Source organism: Sparus aurata, chromosome 23, assembly GCF_900880675.1.
Source record: "Sparus aurata chromosome 23, fSpaAur1.1, whole genome shotgun sequence".
Classification (NCBI taxonomy): domain Eukaryota; kingdom Metazoa; phylum Chordata; class Actinopteri; order Spariformes; family Sparidae; genus Sparus; species Sparus aurata.
In genome coordinates this window covers 17,389,712-17,414,247 of record NC_044209.1, presented here as the reverse complement: position 1 = coordinate 17,414,247, position 24,536 = coordinate 17,389,712, and the positions used below count along the sequence as shown (strand labels likewise).

At 42.8% G+C, this 24,536-nt stretch overlaps 2 protein-coding genes across 2 annotated transcripts in view; both read left to right on the top strand.

Moving 5' to 3' along the window:
• coro7 (coronin 7) overlaps window positions 1-20,441 on the top strand; it is a 114,370-nt gene extending 93,929 nt beyond the window's left edge. The window contains exons 10-28 of the mRNA XM_030407884.1: window positions 13,449-13,503; window positions 13,618-13,675; window positions 13,780-13,925; window positions 14,014-14,112; window positions 14,197-14,301; window positions 14,402-14,561; window positions 14,652-14,827; window positions 14,939-15,047; window positions 15,168-15,254; window positions 15,957-16,099; window positions 16,266-16,370; window positions 16,459-16,544; window positions 16,751-16,892; window positions 16,986-17,075; window positions 17,202-17,318; window positions 17,699-17,834; window positions 17,994-18,085; window positions 18,209-18,295; window positions 18,732-20,441. Coding sequence (XP_030263744.1) covers window positions 13,449-13,503; window positions 13,618-13,675; window positions 13,780-13,925; window positions 14,014-14,112; window positions 14,197-14,301; window positions 14,402-14,561; window positions 14,652-14,827; window positions 14,939-15,047; window positions 15,168-15,254; window positions 15,957-16,099; window positions 16,266-16,370; window positions 16,459-16,544; window positions 16,751-16,892; window positions 16,986-17,075; window positions 17,202-17,318; window positions 17,699-17,834; window positions 17,994-18,085; window positions 18,209-18,295; window positions 18,732-18,740 — 2,002 coding nt within the window. The 3' untranslated portion in view covers window positions 18,741-20,441. The remainder of the gene's footprint in view (window positions 1-13,448; window positions 13,504-13,617; window positions 13,676-13,779; window positions 13,926-14,013; window positions 14,113-14,196; window positions 14,302-14,401; window positions 14,562-14,651; window positions 14,828-14,938; window positions 15,048-15,167; window positions 15,255-15,956; window positions 16,100-16,265; window positions 16,371-16,458; window positions 16,545-16,750; window positions 16,893-16,985; window positions 17,076-17,201; window positions 17,319-17,698; window positions 17,835-17,993; window positions 18,086-18,208; window positions 18,296-18,731) is intronic.
• An 850-nt stretch (window positions 20,442-21,291) lies between these two features.
• On the top strand, window positions 21,292-24,321 carry pam16 (presequence translocase associated motor 16). Its single transcript, XM_030407893.1, has 5 exons — window positions 21,292-21,444; window positions 21,821-21,905; window positions 22,515-22,651; window positions 23,150-23,215; window positions 24,160-24,321. The coding sequence occupies exons 1-5, from the start codon at window positions 21,442-21,444 to the stop codon at window positions 24,238-24,240; spliced, it is 372 nt and encodes a 123-aa protein (XP_030263753.1). The 5' UTR covers window positions 21,292-21,441; the 3' UTR covers window positions 24,241-24,321.
• The last annotated feature ends 215 nt before the right edge of the window (window positions 24,322-24,536 follow it).

The window sequence follows — 24,536 nt, the reverse complement described above, 5'->3', positions numbered from 1 at the left end:
TCCTCTAGAGAAGAACGCATCTGCTGTGTTAACAAATTGCTTAAAGCTGCCTCATCTTGCAGCGGTGGACGGCCCGGGGCCCGAGGCTAGGATGTGGGCTTGTAAACTTCTGGTCAGCACTGCTTATTGTTAAGAGATGGTGGCTACACAGACGAGAATTGTATCTTCATCTCCGTGTCTCTCTTTGTCGAATGCGTATTTTTCTGCTTCCCTTTTGACCATAACACTCCCTATTTACTATGCAAAGTTTATACACTTGAAACATTTGAGGGCCATTGGCATTGTATGACTGGAATACTAAACTGTGCATTAGCGATGGTTCCCCTGCTTGGGTGGTCACAAAATGTAGTTTCCCTCCGCATAAAAATGTGTGTGTGCACCGTAAAGACAAAGCAGCAATGGGAGTCGATCTCATCGTACCAGTTGCAGCTCATCAAGGCTATCAAGTCAAGGCTACGCTGTCCTCTCTAACAATCTCTTACTTTCTCTCTTTTCCCTCCAATAACTCTCCCAGATGTAGCAGGATAGAGCTCAAAGCATCCTCATGAGATTCACACACACATACATGTGTTAGGACACGCATATCTGTTGTGATTTACAACATGAATGTGATAGTGATCTTATCTCTTGCTGCTCTCTGCCTGGCTCAGTGTCTCTCTTGTTTTCTCCCTCCCTCAGTGTCTGTTAAAGTAAATCTGCTGGGTTATGTGAGGTTTTTATTAGTTCTACTGTAGATATAAAGGGCTCGGCCATTACAGCAGATGATTTAGTGTGGGTGTGTTGGACACAGTAACAGTAAAACACACACTTGCCTGTGCAGTCGGTCTGCCCAGGACAAAGGGGGAAAGGTGAGGTCAAGGCCGGGGGCCCCTCAGGCTGAGAGCTGATGCTTAAAATAATTAAGAGGTTGTTACACCTACACCATGGTGAAGGTTTCTTTTTTTTTTTTACCTCCGCCAAGGTTTTCATATTTTTACCTCTTTCTGTTTGTTGGTCTGTGTGTTGGGCTGTCAGCAGGATTACACCAAAACTGCTGAACAGATCTCCACTGAACTTGAAATGATGATGAGTCCCCCTGTTAACTTTTGGTGCGGATCCAGTCTAAGGGAGGGATCCATGAATTTTCTTTCTCACATTACTTAACATCGCGAAGTTCTTGGACATTTTTGCCTTAATTTCCGAGGGAATAATGAATGGATCCTGATGAAAAAAATGTGTTTAGGCTCAGTTGAATTAAAGGCGACTGTTGGGCCTTGGTGAAGGTATGCAGTCTAGTGAGTGCTGTTTAAATATTGTTCAATAGGGCTGTGGGATATGACCAAAATCTCACATGCCAATAAAGGCCAATTTATATCTAAACAAGGTAGCCTGTCTAGTTCCTTGTTTTTCTTGGTTGTTTGGAGTCCTTCTCCTGTTCAGAATTTCTCCATTCTGTGTCACAATGACCAACCTCCATGTATGTTTGAGTTGCCTTCATGCACATTTTCCTGAACATCTGAAAAATGTTGTCCAAAAAAAAAAGCTGCTGTGGAGTTTGATTTACGACACGATGAATTAAACATTAATACATTATATGAAAATTGGTGTCTCATCATACCGCACAGCCCTTGCTTTTCATGTTTTTTACTTGAACTTGATGACTTTATCAAAGTCATACCTTACTCTTGTTGTGTGATTTCTGTAAAGATTACAGTTGTCACTCCGGCAAACAATCCTCTTCTTGTGTTTCCAAATGTTGGAGCTACAAGATGCTCATCCGGCAGGAGTGGAATTTCTGCTTTTAGAGGTTATGAGGGAGATCTGTGGAGGGGATAAGGGAGATGAAGTGGCTATTTAGATGGACCAGAAAAGAGCAAGTATGGACACATAGGCCCGGCGAGCAAAGGTGTGTGTTTGCGTCAGAGACAGATGAGTCAGATCGCCTGGTTCCACAAAGGCTGGTAGACAAGAGGGACTGATAAACGCTGTTAACCGACTGATAGAGCAGATCTCGAAGACACCGTGGAGTCAAAACATGTGCAAATGACGGTTGATGAAAGGCGCTCTGTTGAACGCCTCCAGAATGTTTTTGTAGCTCTAGTCGAGCAGGAATGGAAAAAAGAAGTTGTTCTAGGGTTTATATTTCTCTCTTTACCTTTCTCGTTCCCCCTCTTGGGTTGACCCTCTCAATCATTTGCAGACACGTACTCGAGCTCGAAGGAAAAACAAATATTAAACTGTAATGTTTTGTGTCTGTAAATTACCGGGTTTTATGGTCCTAGCGTTTCCAATAATTCTGTCTTGGCTGTCCATGAAGGAAAGTCACACACACACAAGTTATTAGGGCAAGTATGGTCTGAAAACGGTTTGGATCATCCAATGTGAGTTTTGGTATGAGGTCCATCACTGCCATCATTGCAGGGAACTTTGGTTGAGGATTTGAGAAACATTTGCCAAAGATATTCGGCCAGATCATGTGATATCGACCCAAACCGTTGCCGTGTTGCTGCTCTTTAGCCGCGCCGTGTCCGTCCAAGTGCGACCACGGTATGTTAAGCTGGACGGGATTTTAACAGGGCAGTAAGTCATTCATCGAGACCGTTATTGGTGGATTGTGTTTATAAAGTAGACTTTATTGAGTGCTTCAGTGTGTGCAATGGCGGACCAGCGACAGTTTGGACTTGAGCCTTTTCCACAGTAGGAAAAATAGGCTAGAGTGCACCTCGGACTGACATCATCTCCAATTTGTTCCTTATGACAGATCAATGCACAGCGTGGAGGGACTGAGTCGGTGGAGCCAAGTCAAACCCGAACTTATGATCATTACTGTTGCCTCCGGTATGCAGAATAATTACTGTGCAATTCACGATATCCATGAATGATTTAGAGCATGAAATATCTCGATATTTAGTGGTTTATTCACTGAATTTAAAATCCTGACACAGAAAATGCGTGATTCAAATTTCCATTAACTGCTACATCTGCTGATATATCATAAATAGTCTTTTTCTTTTGTTTTCTTCTGTTTCTATTCATTCATCATTATTTAATCTCATGTTCAGATTTATTATTGGAATTTCCCACCTTGGTTTCACGTTATTTAGTTTTGAAAAGAATACGTTTTTCTTTCTTTTCCTGCCATTCGACTTGGCTTGGATGTGAAAGAGACTTCAGTGCGACTGCTAATGAAACACTTAACCTGAAGCGACAGATGTTTATTAAAGAAAGGGAATAACCGAATGGAAAAGTAAGAAGTGAATCTCTCCTAGGCAAGGTTTTTTACTCGCGCAGAGAGCACGGTCCTGTGTTGCCAAAAACATATTTCTTCCAGCAATTTGTGTGCTGTCAAACTCGAGAAGCCTCCAGACTCTCAGGGACTGTTTCGCTGTAATTTTTGCACAATTTATCCCTGCCTCGTTGGCAAAGATTTTGCTGATCAAAGTGCATCTGTAGACCGCTAACACTTGAGGATAATCCATCAACCGTTAGTGGAGAGTGCAAAACAGGTCGCTCCGTTCCCACTTCCTCTGAAACATGTGTACCTCTGTCTGTGTTTAGCGTTTAGAAAGCAGCCGTGACGAGAACCGGACTTTCCTCCGGTGGCCCGACAGCAGAGAGGGGTCGCCGCGGTCGTAACCCTCACCTCTCCTCTTTCTGTCCCCTGCGCCAACGCTTCCTCTCTTTCCCTCCGTCTGATGCAGTCGTGGCTGCCGTTGAGTTCCCAGGCCCCCGCCGACAGGTCATTTAATGGTCATCTAGCCTGGGCCCTTGATGCTGAACCCCAGGGTTAACGCGGAACACAACTCTTCCGGGGCTCCGCAGTCGTCAACAAGCAAGCAACAGTCGTACATTACAGACGCAACCTTAAACACATGCCAATGTTGGACATACGCATTTTGACTTACTCACGTTCACTTTATGATGTGCATTTAAAAGATTTATGATCCCTAGTGGTACTTTCACACCTTTGCCTCCCTTTCAATCTGTATACCACCCACATCCTACAACAACCCTTCCCCCGCCCCACCCAGCACAGCGCTGGATGTTGAGGGTCTTTATGACCGGTGACCTGCCTGCTTTATGGCTAAGACAGTCTGGACCAGTTCACCACGCTATTACAGATCCTCCTGAGTCTTAGTTAGTGTGAGTGTGTGCCATTTTGAATTCAAGCTTCTGAAGACTCTCATGTATCAGGGATAATAAGTGGCTCTGTGTGTGATTAATAGGCCTGTAATCATCTTTTCGAGCAGTTGAAGCCCTGGTTTCTCTCTGTGTCTCATCTTGTAAAAATAAAGATTTGGGTTTTCATTTTTCATGTCAACATTATACGAAACAGACGCGCTTGTCCATCATGTGGTCAGACAACATTGTGTGTTAAGTTGTCTTCAGATGTCTTCAAGTGTCTTTTATATTGAGAGGTTGTTTTTTCTGATCGTAATTGATATTTTGCTGACGCCCCCGAGGCTGTCTTGTTGCGGGCTTGATTCCCCCCGCTGAGAGGGATTATGGGAGAATTGTACAGCGCTGATTGTGGCTGCTTGTGGCGGTGTGAAGATGGAGCTGTATTGATGACAAGCTGGAGTGGTAATTGCGCGTTCCTCTGTTTCTTGAGGACGGGAGGGGAATTACTGCTGAAGCTGCTGCATTTTTTCCATCTGGCAGCTTTGCATGTGGTCGTATGTGGAATTGGGAGTGTGTTGGAGGTGTCAGAAGGGTCACAGCAGACCTGTTGACACAGGACTCTGAGTTTAATTAAATCCTGAGCATGCGTGTATGCACATGCATGTGTGCCACTACTACTGTGTGTGTGTGTGTGTGTGTGTGTGTGTGTGTGTGTGTGTGTGTGTGTGTGTGTGTGTGTGTGTGTGTGTGTGTGTGTGTGTGTGTGTGTGTGTGTGTGTGTGTTTGTGTGTGTGTGTGTGTGTGCGTGCGCTGGTTGTCAGGGGCCAGCGGACGGGGCCCGGTGAAGCGAAGAGAGAGGGGAGAGCAGCGAGCTTGGCAGCCTATCTAAGAGCCTCGTCACTGGGGCTCAGACGTGGCCACAGCTGGCCTCTTCACCAACAATCCTGGCTTTTCTTCCCCTCTCAGGAACGCAGCGCGTCAACCCTAATTCCCTTCTAATGAACTAGCCACTGAAGGTAGCTAGGCATGCAGCACATTTATTAAATACACACACACTGGCAACAAAACACACAGACTCAAACACAGAGGAGAAAGTGTGTTGCATTTAAGTACATTTCCCTGCTCAGCATGGTGACTGTGCAGCTTGACCTAAACACCTGCAGAGGATCCGTGAACTTATCATGACTTAGAAGCTACATTCAGGACCACCCCAGGCAGAGCTGTGCTTTAGCCTTTAAGACCATATAAGAACCTACAGTATCTGCACTGAGTGCTTCTTATGTATTATCATTTCCTTTGAGGCACAGAGCCAGGGATCAGTTTATCTGAAAAGAAATTTAATAACACTTGCTGCTGTCTCCAAGGTAATCCTCAGAGACTCTTCTAACCATCTGGATGAGAAAATATTCTGTCTTATTTTAGAATTAAAAAGAATGTAATATTTCAAACGGCAGTTCTGTTTCCTTATCAAAACCAAGCTGGCATCCAGAAATGACATATGTCAAGAAAATATTGTTTTTTATTACTCCTTTCAAGCTGGACAAAGAAGCTGCTAACACCCAATTACATCTGGCTTTTGTCTTCAGAGGAATGGGGACAATCTGCATTCACTCCCTAGTTAAATGACTTGCAGTACTCACTGGCATTCATAGGCTTCAGTTCAGTTCGGCAGTGAAGGAAACACAACACCTAAGTGAAACACCCTCTCTATTTTGGTGTCTGACTGATGCATTGAAGTTCAGGACACTGTTGTATTATTACTTTTCCATCCATTTCCGTTCAAGCAGCGCTCAAAGATCATTCAGTTTGTGCTAAGTATAACAGAGCCACTGAAGTGAGTGATTAGTCAGTACCAATGTCACTGGCTGGTTTGTAACGGTGAATATGACACACATTGAAAATAAAACAGAAAAGCAAACTTGTCTCTAATGGGAAAGGAGGCAATCACTGATACAGTATATACCAGCATATAAACTGAAGGCCAATAACATCCAAGATGTCCTTCTTTTCGCTCCTTTATGTCCAGAGATAAACAAGAGACAGAGAGACATATTCATACAGGGTGCCGTCAAACCAGTTCTGACACTTTGGTCCGCCTTTCATGTGGATAAAATGAACTTGGACAGTATTAAGTGAGGACAGTCAAATGAATTTGTGATGCAGCGTTCAACCATTGAGGGGAGAAGCCTTGGTTTGAAACTACCCTCTCTGTGACCCTGTGGTCGAGCTTCTGTGGTGCAGGCTCTGGAGCTCTGATGCTGCTAATGGAAATATTTATGCACAATCAGACAGCACGAGTACAGGGGTTTGATTGGTTCCGATGTTGAGAGTTTACAAAAGGTGACAAAGTTCATCAGCTTTGATTTATTGTTTATTTGCTGGATTTCTTACACTTCAGTGTATGAAGGGAGTTCATCATCGGGCCATTTGTTTGCTGTTTAGACAACTCCGTCCAAAATCCTCTGAAGTATTCCCCTCACATGTCTCCTGTGGAAAAGGATTTATCTTCTTTGATTTCACGTATTTGCACAACACTAGAAACCATCCTAGGATTTACCATCCTGGAGATGGTTTTACAGGTCCGGCGTTGTTCCGTTATGAATCCCAGTTAATCACCAGTGGATTATTCCGCACCAGTCCTTCCATTGTCGGGGTGATGTGAACACCCGTGAACCTGCAGTGTAAGTGTGCATAAAACCATTAGCTGTGTCTAACTCCCTCACACACGAGGAATAACACTGGGACGGAGAGTGTGTTCTGTCAGTGAAGAAAGGACAAGGGCAGGTTATCATGAGAATAAATCAATAATCTGTGGGTTATACGAGCTGTCCTCATCAGACAGTGATTGTGGAAATAACCCCCCTAAAAATGATAAAGCATGTACTCATATGGTCATGCTTTTAAATGGGAGATACAGATGTTTAGTTACAGCCAACTGTTCATCATACCACATACTTTCAGTGATTGATTTATATGCTACATTATTAATCTGGCAGTTATTGTGTGCATGTGTGAGGGGAGATAAAGAAAAGGCCTAAAGTTTTGCAAAACATGAGCGGACTGTTTTAAAAGTTGATTTACAGAAACATTTTATTGAGAGAAAAAGCAGCCGTTACCGTCAGCGCCATGGTGGCGGTGTGGCTCTATTGAAGTCATTGTTGCTCAATGTTTTGGACAGAGATTCATGGTCCCCAGAGAACGGATCTTCGGGCCTTTTGTGATCTCCTCATTTTTATTCTGGCACCACAGGCTGGTTAAAGTTGTCCCATTGTACTGTGGAATATTTCAACATCTTCCAGATGGATTAGCTTGGATATGGTGCCACAGTCATGGTTCCCAGATGATGTATCCCAATTATTTGGTATGATTGGCTGTCTTTTCATATTTCTGGCAAAACTATGGATTTAAAGAAAAATATATGTCAACCAATCACTTATTTCAGCCAGGATTCTGAACTATGGCCTCTAATATATAAATATTTCAGGCTGTAACGTGTTACACAATACACACCTTGATATTTTGAACACTATCAAAAGCACTGCATAAATGAGAGGAATTGGAGATAAAATCTATTGTCAGAACATTTTTGACCAAAAACCTTGATAGTGCGACAATATTGTTTGGAATGACGATTGGTCCTTCAACAAAATAGTAACACAATGACACTTTTGATAAATAACCATTAGTACTGTGGATATAATGACTAAATGAGTGATGGGAAAGTAGAACAGTCAATATCAAAATCTAGCCTCATATCACGATAATGATATAATATGTATATGGTGGCCAGCCCAGGCTCAAGATAATCCTACTCTAAGACATTACATTAAAACAAAATAGAGATAAAAACACCATAGCTTTCGTTGTATTTTGAAATCCAAGTGAATGTGTGAAAAGTGTCGTGATCTGATGTTCTATGGGGGCGACTCGGGTGACCAGTGTGCACTCTTGCAGTTGACTTGAAGCTCCCAACACGTCCACTGCTTTCGCTGTGACCACCCCCACTGTCCTCGTGGCCTTTGTGTGATAATCCAACATTATTTTATGGCCAAGTCAGCGCTCGTTTCGGTCTGAAACACTGAGTCACCACTGGCCAGTGGGACAGCAGACGATGGCCAGGACAGCTGGAGAAGCCACAGACCCGCAGCGTCTGGAGGCGGGAGGGGCTGATAAAGTGAACTGTACGAGTTCACAGTTCAGCAGACCCTTCACCCTCTGAGATACCGCCTCGCCACTCACTCAGTCCCACCCAGTGACTGATCTAACCACAGGGCTGATAAAAGGAGAAGAGAGGGAGCGGCTGATGGGAGAGGAGAAGGATGAAATGAAAATAGAATGAAGAGTTAATTACATGGTTGGACCGCAGCTTTATTCAAAGTCTGATTGTGACCTCAGTTTGACCATGAAGACTTGTTTCCAATACTGTGGCGTGTCTCCACTGCTGAGATTTATATTATTCACCTTAAGTTTGAGGTTGAGACGTGACTGAATGGTTGTGATTTGTGATTTTTTTTTTTTTTTTTTGTACTGGAATCTGATCAAATCTGAACATTATCCAGAAGTTTGATGTGGTATGAAAGAAAAAATGTTCCTCAGAAGGATTTACAATGTGTGGACTATTCAGCATCCTCTATAATTAGATTGATTTAAATGAAGAAATACCTTAATGAGGGGGGAAAATGGAGGTACTCCAGGAACAACTATAAAAAAAGACATGTCATAGCTGTCTTTTATACAGAGTAGACAGAGTAGACATATTAAACCACTGCAGAAAACACATGATTAGAGACTTTAAAAATCATTTTTATAGATCTTTACATAGAGCTGGTCGGGATTTTGAAAATCTTCTAGTGAGTGCCCATCTTCAGAGCACAAGAGCGTAAAAAAAAAAAAAACTTTTAAATTTGAGAAGTAGACAACCAGCTGCTTTGTATTGGTTTCATATTCCCTAAAGGCCTCCTTGCTCTTTCTTCTCTGCTTTCTGGCCAGCTCCTACCTGTCGACTGGAGCTTATTGTGCTGTCCACTGTGTGTTTTTAGCAGTAAAGGCCGGCCCCGCCATAGACCATGATCTCATGCAACAGAGAAAGGTCCCTTTGACTGATACTGATCTGGTCCTAGCTGCCATAGCTCAAGCTCATAACCTTATACCTCTGCAGGCTGCTTTCATTAACTCCACCTGTATAGTGTATATAATACACTGCTGTGTGTGTCTGATGTTATCAAAGCATCTTGACATGCCTGTATGTGCTCACGGTGTGTGTTGGTGTGTGCATTCTGCTGCTTGCTTTTACATATTTTGTCATGCGTGGAAGTATTTACCTCGGCAGCCAAATTTCTTGGAAATATTTTGTGTGTATGACTGTAACCTCAATTGGATCTCAGTGTCTGACCCTAAAACCCCACCTGGAAACGGCCCCATCACTTCAAACACACACATAGAGACACACCACTTCTGCTTTCGTCTGTCATCCGCACATCCATTTGTCTTGGCCCTCCATTAGTCAGTTATTACACGCTATCTCTTACATTATCAAACGACAACACGTTTTAATAATCATAATATACCTGGGCTGACTCAGACCGCAGATGCACATTAGAGTAATACACCCATCATATCTGCTGGTGCTGAAGGCTGCTGTCACAGGCAGAAGGTCATTTTTATGATGTGGGTTTGGGTCTGTGTGAGAGAGCGATGGCAGACGAGGCGGGAGGCGGGTTCTCTCCACTCTCTGTTTTGTGTAAACTCTGATAGGAGCAGAGTGCCAGTGACAGACTGAACCCGGGGGGGGGGGACTTTGGAGCATCGTGCGTCGTCTCGTTGACATTAGAGGGTGCAGACGTCTTCATTTTAAAGATGCTCAATGGAAGAATTTGAGTTGAAAACATTGAAAAATTGACTAAGATCAAAAATGAAATAGATGAACTAAAATAGCAATTTTATGATGTCTATTTAATGTGTTATAGAGATAACTATTGAAGTTAGCATGCCAACCAGCTAGCTCCATTCCCCCTTAGTCCAAAGCTCCTTTGCTAGCGATGTAAACACTAACTGGTCCCCAAGCTCCCAGTCCGAACTGCTTGTGGCACAGCTAACTCGGCTACTTAGCTAAGGGCAGCTACAGTAGACAGCAGCTAGTGGTTATTCTGGTGATGTGCCACCCCCTCCTTGTTTTGAGTATGAATATGAGGGGTAGCAGGATAACCAGGATAAGTTCACCTCAAGATGGAAATTCAGTCATGTGGACGGAAAGTTGGTGTGAGGTTTCATAATCCACAAACATTTCCGGAGTTTCATAGTAAACCTACATCGCCTACAACACTGTTTTGTGTAGAAGCTCTGAAAATGTTTTCTGGACTGTGAAACTTTGCCCAGTTTCTGGCATGGGAGTGCGTAGATTATAACTGTCAACATTCATAAACATCAATATCATGGGTGTCTTTCCACCTTTATTCTCCTCTCTTTCCTCCTCTGATGCCACCTGATATACTCTATATACAGTCTATACTGATGACTAATCATCATGTGCTTGTGTGTGTGGTTAGACGTGTTCTTGTCACACACCAAACCCTCAACAGGGTTTATGTCTGGATTAGTGTGTGGACTTGATTCAGTGCTACACACACGCTTCTCTCTAAGCGCATGAATGAGGTCTGTAATAGTTTTTCTTTTCATTCATAATCAGCCCACGTGATGTAGATCCCACAATTAACCCTGCATGACTCTGACTGCACATTCTCATAAATGCATGTGCACATACATCATTACACTGTGCTGCTGGCACATGTACGTGTGCGTGCTTGTTACATCCATATGCGTACACATGCGCATATGTGTGGGAAAATGGGGCTGGTGGGGAGGTGGAGCATGAAGGCGATAGTAAACAGAGGCCATTATCAGTGATAAAGCTCCGCTCCTGTCATGTGGCTGTTTTACTGTGAGAAAACCGGAGATAAGGCCTCGGAGAGAGTAGAGGCAATTTAGAGAAAAATAGTTCAGATTGGAGGCACAAAGAGACTGTGGAGCGCAAGGTGGTGGTGTTGTTGAATAGGAAAGGAAAGAGTGAGGGAGGGAGAGGACGACAGGCAGCCAGAGGGGGTGTGGGAATGGAGGTGTTTAGGGGACTCCCTGTGGACTGACTCCGACATGGGAACGCACAGTCGGGCCTAACGAAGTGTGGCCGCCCCTCGCTGGCTTCACAGGCCTGGGATAGAAGAAGCGAGAGAGGGATGTGTAGGTCAAGGAAACAGCGAAATAGGCCTTCTGATAACAACCCAGCTTTGACACGAATTTAATACGTTGGTTGGAGCAAAACATTAGCTCGACATTCACGTTCACAGTATTAAACACTCTTTTTAAGAGTGCTTTTATCGGTATCTGCATCTGCAATCAGCCAAAATGAGTCCGAAAAATATCCACAGATCGGAAAGTTGTCCAAATCCAATATCGATCGTCCCTAAATCCCCATTTGATTCTGTTCTTGTCCTTCAATTTCCCTCGGCGGGATCAATAAAGACAACAATAAAAAAGACATTTTACCCACATTTATGAAGCATTATTTAATTTTTCAGGACAATTTCCTCTTGGCAGGCTAGTTTACCAAAATCTTTTTATACGCCTTTCACAGTCAGTTGTTTCTCCCACTGGTATTACTGCAAATCTGCCAGGAGCCAAATAACATCCAAAAATGAAACAGAAGACCAAATGAAAATAATACAGAGATTTCTCATCACCGTAGTTTGGGAAACAGTTGCAAAACAAAAGGATGTGCGATATTAGGACCACAGACATCTAGCATCCAGTTTTTATCGACCGAGAGAACCTGAACTTGAAAATCCTCTCTTTGTGACGAACCCTCTGCTGACATGTAGTCACACTCTCGTCCTCTGTCACTCCTGCACATGCACACAGCATAGACCGTTGCGTGTCACTATGCACCGTTGCTTAAGATACCCAAACTAAGTCTGTCATTATAATGTCATAGTTGGAGCATTACATCACCAGTGTGTCATTTCTCAGTTGATGCGGAGGCAGCCGAGTGGCGTTTCCTCTCGAACAGTACCATTACACAAGGTCTTCATCATAGTGGGGCTGGCCTCGCCACTTAAATCTGTGGGCCTGTGATGTGAAGTGGTTAGATCAGCCATCACTCTCCGTCCTCTTTTCCTGTCTGGAACAACAACACAGCGGGCTTCCCGACGCTCTCGTTGATGAAGAGAGAAACTACAGAATGAAGGAGAGAAAGAAAAAAGGCAGAGAATGAGGGAGATTTGTCGGCCGTGTCCGTGTTTGTGCAAGTGTGCCTCGTGCCTGAGCCGAGATTTCCTGTTTGGTTTGTTTACTACAGGCAGTTGTACTTTCCCCCATTGAGGTAAAAGCTCCTTCAGTTTCCTCATCCCTCAATCTTCTTACCTCAGATCGTAAGAGGAGGCAGGTGACTGTGGCCTTGTTTAGGCCTGCGCAGGCTGAAGCAACTATTTTGCTGATGAATTAATCATTCAAGTAATTTCTGAAGCAGAAAATGCTATGATTTTTCATAGTTTTTTTTTTATGTTTTTTTAATTGGTTGAAGAGGTCACCTTTGACTGTAGGAAACTACAATGGTTGTTTTTCATGATTGTCCTTGTGTTGACTTAAATATAACTAAATTATTTTCATTTACTGTTTTTTTTTTTTATTAAATTTGTTCTTTTATCATCAAGCAAGTTTTACTCTCATCTCACTGTTATATAGATTGTGACAGTATCTCAGCTTTATCTTATTATCTTATTTCTGCCTTGATTATGAAGTTTGTTTTTATAGCAATTACCTTTTGTTGTGAAGCTGCATTCGTAGCATGAAAGGTGTCATACAAACAAAGTTCGTTATTGCATTTATTGATTGAAAAACATTCCGAGCTGATTAAGCAAGAATGAATTTAATAATCGGTTGCGGTTTCTCGCCTCAGGTCTGTTTTTTTATGTTTCTCTGACAACATAAGCGCTTGGAAACCATTTCCTTCTTGGATGATAATCTTCCTAGTCTCTTATTGTTCATTTGAAAAGCACCAAGGAAAACAAATCTGAATGTGACTGACTTTGTATTTGTTTAGCTTCATGTGTTCAACCAAGTTTTTTCCCCCCAACTGTTTTCTTAAACTGCAGATGAGAAAAAAAAATATCCCATCACAGCACCTCTGTTTTGCCTGAAAGTTAAGCTTACTGCTCCATCTAGTGGTGCCTTTGTAAAACCTCAACCTACTGTTACTTATCTACAGTGATTATGTAATAAACAATGTACTACATTCCTAGACAACATTTGAATGTGTCCTTCATGTTGCTCTTCCTCTCCTGTCTGTTTGCTTTCAGGACACTGATCCCTCTGTTCGATGATGACACCGGGCTGCTCTTACTGGCCGGCATGGTAAGATATCGATGAATGACCGTCTTTTATGCATTCAGAGGGGTGGGGTTGAATATTACATATTAATGCCTGAAATGTTTGTTAACTCATGTTTGCTGATCTTCTTCTGCACAGGGAGACACGGCGATTGATTGCTTTGAGGTGTCGTCCTCTGAGCCTCTCCTCTCGCAGGGTAAGGCTTGCTCGTCTGTTATCTGTTTGGTCAGACTGTGACAGCGACCCCCTTCTATGATCTGATCCCCCTCTCTTCTTCTCTCTCTCTAACCCTTTCTTTAGTGAGCCACTGTCTGGCGGACACCTCGACGCGAGGAGTTGCCATGGTGCCCAAGCTGGCGTTGGATGTCATGTCCTGCGAAGTGATGCGCGTGCTTCAGCTGACAGACAGCTGCATCGTGCCAATCAGCTACCAAGTCCCTCGCAAGGTGTGTGTTCGGTCAAAATCGACATAATGTTCTTGTTTGGGTGGTGTTTTCATGTATGCATATCTGTGCGTGCGGCGCTGTCTTCCAGGGTTCAGGCCAGGAGTTTCATGATGACCTTTACCCAGATACGGTGGGCACAACTCCAGCCATGTCTGCTGACGAGTGGTGGCAGGGAGGGAACAAGCAGGTAAAGAAAAATCTCCACTCAACAAGTTGATCCGGTCGTCATACAGTGAGGTTGCCTCTCACATTTAGCTCTGTTTGACCTCAGGTGGAGAAAGTCAGCCTCAACCCCAACAAGCAGCCCAAACCGAAGGCTGCACCAGCAAAAGAGATGCCTGCAAAGAAGGAGCTGGCCAGCAAAGGGAGCAAGGAGGTGAGAGACAAACACTGATCTCCCATTGGGAATAATTCTACTAGTAAGTGTTTTTTTTTTTTTATTGTGACAAGCTAACAGCCACCCTACTGTCCTTCAGGATCCGGCACGTGGCTGCTCCACCTCCAGTAGTCCTCTGAGCACTCCCAGCAGCAGTGCTGCCCCGTCCCGCTCTCCCTCCTCCACCTCTGGCCTCTCCTCGGGCTTCCTCCCCAGTCCCAGTCCCAGCCAGAGTGCCAAGGCCATCCAAAACCTGCTGGGTATGAACACACGGACACACAGAGCCTCTCATTATTCGTCACGGTGCCATGTTATAATAATCATTCTTTGTTGAATCATCTGTAATTCAGGACCAACCTCCAAATTCCGTCACATCCAGGGTGCAGTGATGCACCGGGACACACACATCACTAACCTGCGCGGCCTGAACCTCACTACTCCAGGCGAGAGCGACGGATTCTGTGCCAACAGCCAGCGCGTGGCCGTGCCCCTCGCCATCTCCGGGGGCCAGATCGCCATCCTCGAGGTACGACAGCAGCTGAAAATTAAACAAAAAGTTGTTAATGTCATGTTGAAAAGCCATGGTTGTCCATTTCTTTTCCCACTTTTGATATGAAACTACTTCTCTTCTCCTCAGCGCTCTCAGCCTGGCAGGCTACCAGACACATCCATGCCCACCATCCAGAACTCTGTAAATGTGGTTGACTTCTCCTGGGACCCCTTTGACACACACCAGCTTGCAGTTGGTGAGTGAATACGTGTGCTGCCTAAATGTGGATATTTGCAGCTGGATGCTCTTCTAACTGCTCGCTGTCTGTCCTCATAACGTGTGATGTGATGTGTGTATCCGTGTCTCCCCTGACTAGCTGGTGACGATGCAAAGATCCGGGTGTGGCAGGTACCAGAAGGAGGGCTGACAGAGACGCTGACTGAGCCTGAAGTCATCTTGCAAGGTAGGAACGGCCCCTCTTGCAAGACATCTCTGAAAAGACCTACAGTCTGAAGATTTGGATTATGTTTGAAGAGAAAGGAAGATAATGTTAGTTACAATAAAGTCAAGTTGACTGACAGCTGCTGCGACCCCTTGTAGGCCATGTTGTGGAATTTAGGCTCACTTGACCATTCAGGAGAGATGAAGGAGACTCAGAGACACCGATGGCTAATGGTGAGATAATTTATAAAACAAGATCTTGGAGGAGCAAAATAACAGCACGTCTGTCTGCACAGAGTGCTGCCATGATAGTCCTATCAAGTCTTCCCAAATGCCCAAATAATATCTTGCAGCGTCAGGAAGCAGTGCTTCCATATATGGTTATCTGTTTAACAACATAGCAAGGGGGTGATACAGAGTCTCTTCCCTCAAGCCAGAGGAACAAGAGGTAAAACAGGTCAGAGACACTTAGTCTGCTGATATAGATCGCAGGCCTCCTTACAAGTTTACGCAAACAGTTAGCTTAGCCTTGGTTCGTCAGACATCTGTTCTGTAGACATATCTACAGTAGCTGAATATCTAGGTTTTAGAGACCATGAGAAGATTGCTCATAGAGAAGTCTTCACTATCCTTATCCAGACTTTAACGTCTGCACAAGATACGTAAGACCTCCTATTGTATGAGGACAGAAAGACCAGGAAGAATCATATTTCTTCTCCCACAGGCCACACAGAGAAGATTTACTCCATCAAGTACCACCCTCTGGCCAGCGGACTGCTGGTGTCCTCATCTTACGACCTCACAGTCAGACTGTGGGACGTGGACAGTGGAGAGGAGGTCAAAATCCTCAGTGGACACCAGGACCAGGTGGGTGACCGAGATCAACACAGCAATAAAATCTTGGAAAACTCGGCTAAATAAGTCAAATGCCACATATAGACTGTTTGGACAACAATTTGGATATATACTGGTTTGCTTAGCTTTCCTCTTCTTTTCCCTTTTCTCCCTCTGCCCTTGTCTGGGTTATATTCAGATCTTTGGGATGGCGTGGAGCCCAGATGGAAAGCTCCTGGCCACAGTGTGCAAAGACGGGAAAGTTCGCATCTATGACCCCCGCAAGTCTGCTGAACCAGTGCAGGTATGTAAATTAATGAATAAATGTAATCATTTTCAGTCACTAAATAAAACTTTACACACACACACGCTGTTTTCCTTCCTTCTTCCAGGAGGGCCCAGGTCCAGAGGGCCACAGAGGAGCTCGTGTGGTGTGGGTGTGTGAGGGCAAGTACCTGCTGGTATCCGGGTTTGACAGGTATGACACATGGAACAGATAATGCAGGCACAAATATCTGTATTTATATATATCCTATAGAATGATATGATTATTCATAAGGCTATTGCAACAGTACAGATACCTACCGAATCACGTTTTTCTGCTTCTGAATTTAAAGGCATCATAAATCACAGTATTCAGTACAAAAGAGAAGCTCACCTTTTTTTCCTATCATCCTCCTTCAGTCGCAGTGAGAGAGGACTCTACCTGTACGCCGCTGACTCCCTGTCCACCGGAGCCATAGACACCGCCATGGTGGACGTGTCCCCCTCCACCCTCATCCCTTTTTACGACCCCGACACCAGTGTGGTCATCCTCACTGGGAAAGTAAGAAATTTGAAAATAAAAGTAACAATTGAACCAAAACTGAGAGGACAATAAGAATTGGAAGCAAACTGTGTGCCTCATGTGTGTTTCCAGGGTGACACCAGAGTGCACATTTATGAGGTGGTGACTGAGGCGCCGCACTTCATGCCGTGCAGCAGTTTCAACTCTCCGGAGCCGCACAAGGTACTGAGCTGAGCTCCCTCTTACTATCAGTCGCCATCCATATGTGCACATGGACAGCCGAAGTGATAAGCGGTTACAGTGCCTTTTTAAACCTCTGCCATCTCCCTGATTGGTTCCTGTCTGCAGGGCTTGGCCTTTCTGCCCAAGACGGAGTGCAGCGTGCGCGATGTGGAGATAGCTGTTGGACTCATGCTCACCAAGACCACCATCGAGCCGGTGGCCTTCAGAGTGCCGCGGGTCAAGGTGAGACAACTACACTCATGCTTTGTGGTTTTGGCTGTCAGTCATAAAAGATCTTTCTCTTCTGATTAAAATGTATTCCTCCAAACTACAAAGTGGTATATTCATATTCATATTCTAACTCACTCACAATGATCATAATTCTACATACAAACTCCCTCTGAAAAAGGACCACCAAAAAGATAATTTGCCCAAGAATAAGTCTCAAATTCATGAAGAAATCTTTAAAAGCGTTGAATTGAAATGTCTGATACCTGACGACACCCTGTAATAGTCTTCTGTGGCTTTAACTAAAGAAGTTGTGTGTGTGTGTGTGTGTGTGTGTGTGTGTGTGTGTGTGTGTGTGTGTGTGTGTGTGTGTGTGTGTGTGTGTGACTCTGCAGAAAGAGTTCTTCCAGGACGACGTGTACACAGACACAGCCGTCTGTTGGGAACCGGCACTGACTGCCTCTGCCTGGCTGTCTGGCATGAACGGCCATCACAAAAAGATCAGCCTGAAGCCTAAAGACATGACGCCAGGTGTGGACACATACCGGAGAGCCTGAATACATAAACATATCTCGTGATCTGATTTACCATAGCTCCCTCTGGAGGAAGATGCTCGCCTCTGCAGTCTGCATGTCAGTACTGGATCCCGGTTTGATGCGTTGCGTGTTTTTTTTTTTTGCTTTTGTACAGTGAGTGAGGCCCCCAAAGAGGCGCCAGTCAGAAAGTACCTGCCCTCATCTGTTTACCTGGAGGAGAAGACTGATGAACAGAAGAAAGAAGAGGTGAGGAGGAACTGAAATACTGAACGCCTTCACATTTAGTGTGTCAGCAATGCATATTATCTATATAAAAATCTGCGTGATCTGATATGTGTTCACGTACATCTTTGTGTTTGTGTCGCCCAGTTGCTCACTGCCATGGTGGCTAAATTGGGGAACATGGACGACCCGCTGCCGCAGGAGTCCTTCGAGGGGGTCGACGAGGACGAGTGGGTGAGTGACTGTGACAGGAAGGAGGTGTTCCACCCCTGAAAGTGTTACTTTGGTTTTTTCAAAATAACTGCCATAATCAAGCCACCAGCATCCATTAGCCGTAAGCTACGCGTAGGCTAACATAGGTGTATGAATGGCGTGTTTTCACCTTCACTATGCATCCTGCAAACCACCTTGACAAAAAAAGAGGGAAAAAAGTGTTCAAAAACAAATGTAGGCTCTAGCAAGACCTAGATCTTTTTGATGAGAGTTGCACATAACATTTTTGACCACAGGAGTTGCCATAATCACCCAAAAAAAAAAAGATTCTCTGTAGCTGCTTTTTTTCTCATACTGGAGTTGTTGATGTAATAAGAGCTTCACATTAAAGGTATTCAGGTAGTTCATTACATGTCCATGATCTGCCTATGCTAATGGTTGCCTTTGTCTCGTCCAGGATGACTAGAGGTGACGTCTTCTTGCCTTCGGTTCAATCATGGTGCCAACAACAGGAGAGAGGAGAGAGCGAATCAAATGTAAAGTTGCCATGTGTGCGTGCGATGGTGCCACCGAAACAACCTCTGAGCTCAGTCAGTCAACATCTCAGCAGCCAACTGCACACACAAAGAGTACTGTACAATGCAAGAGTATAAATGGTTTTGGGAAATAAAATTACAATAACGACAACACTTTCTGATATCAGTACGTATCAAAGCATCTGTTAAGGTTTAGAAGATCAAAAATCATGTTTTGTAGTTGGTGTGCATCATGTCAGACTGCATGAAATCGCTGTAAATTTAGATAAATATTTCTGGGATAAATCTGATGTAGTAACTGCTTTGTTCTATTAATGTAGACTGGAAATGAAATCCCACCATACAAGATGATAACACAGCGGTGAGCGCAAGATGAATTATTAAATAGCAGGCAATCAAAGCAATAATACTTCCGCTTAATGCTACATTACCAGTTACACTGATGACAACTAACTGTTATTACAAATGGATTTTTCGCACAGCTTTTCTCTCTGTCTGTGGTATGTGGTCATGGTGTAAGCATGATAATGATAATGGTCTCCTCTTGTGCCCAGTCTGTTATTTCCTGATCTCAAAGACACCAGGTCGTGATACCATCGCATACAAAGTTGTTATCTGTGTGCACATTTACCTCCACAGTGGACCACTGCTTGCTTTTTTTTTTTTTTTTTTCTACTGGCCAGTCTTATGAGCACGCTCAGTCACAATGTGTCTTTAAAGATGTAAAAAAATAAATAGAAAAAGTGAACATCATGCATCTGATAACAAAAACCTTCGTCTTCCGGTTTGGTCAGGTTAAAAAAACACACACACACGATCACTGTAACATGTTCAAGCCTTCAGCAGCAAAAACCACACCGAGGATACAACAGGGTCACCAGTGCTCATGTTTGGCCATGAACTGGAATTTCTAATGACATCGAGTTCACTAAACAAAGATTTTACCATGGTAATGTGTTACTGTTTATGTACAAGTTTGATTTGATTGAATGTTTTTGCCATAAGTAGGGATTAAAGGTCAATGAAACTGAGATGTTATGTCATTAAAAGCCAAACCAGAGGGGCCTTTGTATACTCTGAGACGATTGTTTCCTTTCTTGTTAGCGGGGCAGTTTTTAGTCAGGATCTTTGTTGGTTTCAGTGGTATTCATCACTTAAATTAGCTAATTTTCTTAACTTCTGTTTTCTAGGACAAATTAATCATGGTGTTAATTAGACAACAACAGTACAGTATTAAAAACTTACAATGCAGCCATAACAGCCATCATGTAATCTTCCAATCAGGGCTACAGCAATATCAATAACAATAATCCAGGCTTGAACCCACCGAGTTTGTTTACAACCTCTGATGGACTGAAATAAACCCTTCAGCCATGCATGGTCGTGCGCATCATGTTGTGAACTGCAGGTGTCGTCAGTGTTTGTGTGATGGTGTACTGTATGTGCTCGTGATTCTCGGATGCTATACTTTGTGAAAGTTGGGATTGGATTAACCTCCATTGTGTTAAAAGAAAGAAAGGACTTCCTTTTTATACATTGAGTAAAGCATTGTTGTTTATTCTGTCTTTCTTGAGTAAAGGTTTGTGGATTTTTTTTAAAGCTGTCTTACAATAAACACCTTTTGAACCCAATGTGCTACTTGTCCATTTGTGTTTGAGGCACCGTTTCTAAGCTCCTACACGTTAAAGGATACGTTCACCCAAAAAAATATCTTTATCTGTTCACCCCCCATGCTGAGAAAAAAGTTGGCTGAAGTGTCATAGTTGTTAAACATTTCTGGAGCTTCACAACAGAACAGCATTGCAGCAATTTTCTTAAACAACTGACGTAAATGGAGACTTTATTAATTCTATTATTATAGATTTAGGGTGACTTTTTAACATCTAACCAGGGACAACAAATTAATATAAACAAAGAAATTAACAAAACAACACTTTATAATAACCACCATTAACACTTTTTTTTAATTTTTATGGTATATTTAACTTTAGTTAACAGTTAATTCACTGGTAACAAACTACGAAATGTTTCATAAATCCTTTTTAAGCCATTGATTACGGTAGAGTCGCATCAGACGTTTATAATACTTCTAATAATGGCTAATAAATGGCTAATAAAGCATATTATTGTGAACAGTGAAATAAAAATGAAGTTTAACCATAAAATCTTGTCACAGCTATGGAATGTCGAATAAACTATGAAAATAATGATCGGTTTTCAAATCGGCTGAAAAATCACATCATGCATCTCTAATTATTATACAATATATTCTCGTACTAGCTTCGAGGCAGACCTGCAAATCAAACACAGATATTATTTATTGTGGAATAGTTTTCCTCTCATACATTTGCTCATCCTACTAGCTTTAAATTAAATTAATCTGTTATGTTTTTCCTTTTACCATCTTAAAAAGGTGAAAAAGCCTATGAAGTCAGTGCAGACAGAGGCTGCAGTTCGCCTCCCTGCCGCTGGGGGTCAGTATCGTGACTCTCGGCCGTGCGGCTGGCTTATCTTGAATTTTGTGTTTTCGGCGCTTCCTTGAACTTTGACCCTTCAATAACCTTCATTGGTGTGCATGTGTGAAAACAGACGGGCGCACACTGTCTGAGGGGACCTGTGTGATATCATAAAATGGTAAGAATGAACTTGATAGTGGTCGCGTTTATATTTCCAAACTGACCGCGGACGTTAGCAAGGCACGGACAGAGTGTTATGCTAGGTAGCATTAGCATGCGTAGCTTTTCCACCACCGTTACATAAGCTCGGCAGTCCTTACTCGTTTCCAGGGACATTTAAATGGGTTTAGAGGGAACTTCAAGGACCAAATGTGAGGTAGTTCAGTGAAGTATGTGCGAATGAAAAGGTTGTCACGAGTCTCACAGCTGTAATGAAGGTGCCTCCCTCATCCACACCTGCAGACACCTCCCTCCTCGGTCTGACATCAGCTGCATATTTCCTTGGACAGATGTCTGATCCAGATTTTTGTGATTTATTGTCATCTCCTCTGCAGGCTAAATATCTCGCACAGATCATTGTGATGGGAGCACAGGTGGTGGGACGTGCCTTTGCTCGTGCCTTACAGCAGGAATATGCAGGTATGATCCACCACAGGGCTGTAATCGTTCATAATGTGGTATGTAGGGTGGTACTGCTGAGACATGATGTGCATCCATCATATTTACAGACACTGTAACCAGAGAAGCTAGATATTGTCTGCTTACCTGTTCTACAATATTGTAAATCAAGTATGTCTTTTTTTGCTATTCTGGTTTTGGAATACTGTTATGAGTTTACTGACATTCATTTAAGTAAACTAAAGAGGTATCAAAAACATGTGAACAGAATAAACACTAGTTTGAAATTAAATTTAAAAAGTCTTAATTGCAGCAATGACTTTATATAATATGGTATATGAAAATGATAAATGTTTAATCTGGTGTAAGTAATGAACCGTGTTCCGGTGTAATCTATTACATCAGACTTATTTCGTAATATGCTCTTAATACTATTACAACCTGCTCAGAATTAATCAAAAGTGTAAAAATAATATAAGATTGCATCATTCAGATACAAGCTTGCAGAAATGATAAAGTATCACCCAGCCCAAGTTGTAGCTCTGTGTGAGATAACCTTTACTTTCACATTCATTGAGGTTGTTGAATGAACTGAAGTATTTGTGTGTGTTGTGTTTTTTCCTCTCACAGCCAGTCAAGCAGCAGCGAAGGCCAGAGGCAGTTCAGCTCAGCACTCTGCAGCGGCCTCGAGCATCACCGGGATGACCGTTCAAGAGGCGCAGCAAATCCTCAACATCTCCACTCTCACTCCTGAGGAGATTCAGAAGGTACAAACACTCCTATTTTTTTTTCATTCCAGAGTTATTTTCTAGACAAAATCCCTTTCGATTCACCCTAGCCTACATGTGACGTCTTTTGGTTTTATTATGACCTAAACTCCTCAAACTGTGGAGCTCATTAGTCCAATCTGTGGAGGAAACAGATTGCTTTAGAATCATTTTCCCAACTCAAAATGATTTCAGAAGAAACAATCTTTGTGTGGTTGTAAAATATCGCTTAGTCATATCTTAGAAAATGATGGCTAAACGCACTGCCGCTGTGCAACAGAGCTGTAAAGTAACTATCCAAGATTTAGCAGCTCAGTAAGTTAACATGCGTTCACATTCATGTGTTTATTTGACCATTCGTCAGCCTTATCTACACTTCTCTGTACCTTCTTCTGTAACAGTGATGAGAAAATGTGTCGATATGTGTCTTTCCTGTGATGTTAAAGTGATGATGAAATACTGCTTGAACACTAACACTGAAATGTTCATCTCTTCCAGAACTACGAGCACCTTTTTAAAGTCAATGACAAGTCAGTGGGCGGTTCATTTTACATACAATCAAAAGTAAGTATACTGTAGCTTCGGATGTGACACATTCACTTTGCTTTTATTAATACATTGGCATTGTTCACATTGCGTTTTCTAATCTGAGTGTCATTTGTTATTTTAATCGGACATTAACAAAGACAACAGAACACGTCATAAACATGTCATAGTAGGACTTATTATCATACCACATATGACAGTTAAATGTGATGATAACACATTAAGGTAAGTAGTCTTGCAGTTGGATGAATGAAGATGAAAATTGAAGACGATAATTGTCCTGATATGATTTACTTATGACAGGTTATTTTGTCTTGTTTAAAGCTGCTGTAAATTATATTAAACAGCGCTGTATTCCAAGAGTATCAACCGTCATGAAGTGTTTTGATCAGGCACCCGTGTCTTTCCTCTACTCGCAGTAGTCGCATGCAGTAAAAGAGAATAGATATTTAAACATACAGGACTTTAGCTAAAAGGACCACAATGCTTACAGCAGCTTTGACGTCAAGCTGTCATAACAAAGACGTCCCAAACAGTGTGAGTTTTGGATTAAAAAATGGCATAATTGACCGATGGACTTGAGTCATAAATATTTTTCAGCTTCATGAATTAGCTGTTTTTTGTCGCACAGCCTGCAGTCATGTGAAATGCCTGATATTGCAGCTTGTTCAGCTGGGAGCAGTGATGCTGAACAGTGACCTCAGACCGCTCTGTCATTATGCTCATAACATCCAAACAAACAACGATTGGTTCCCTTTCCATCTTTGTGTCCGTGTTAAATATCAAATTATGAGTCATGTTGCTGTCATTGTGTGGGAGGAAGCCACTCTTTGAACCGTGTCGTGTTTGGAACAATGGTTGCTACTGATTTTTATCTGTTACCCAGTCCTCCCTGCTCTGAGTGAATCACAGCGTAATTTTGTTGATCTAAAATTGTCAATATTGTCGCTGTTTGTCTCCAGGTGGTTCGGGCTAAAGAGCGTCTAGAGGAGGAACTAAATATTCAGACACAACAAGAAAAGCCGCAGAAAACGGAAACATGAAGTATGAAATGACGGCCACCCTGTCTTTCCTTTCCCCATCCTCTGTAAATTATAACCTAAATAAAGCCATCTTTTTCTTTAGCCTTGACTTTGCCTTTTTATATCTATATTTAATATGTTGTATAGCTGAAACTGCTTCTTAACTTTTAATCAGGGCAGTATGATTGTGGTCGTTCAGATGAAGTGTGTATATGTCAGTCTACAGTGGAAGAGTCACTTCACCTGGATGATGTCTTAAATATGTACATGTGCGTTTCCATAAATGTCATTTTATTGTACATTTTCTATCAGAAATG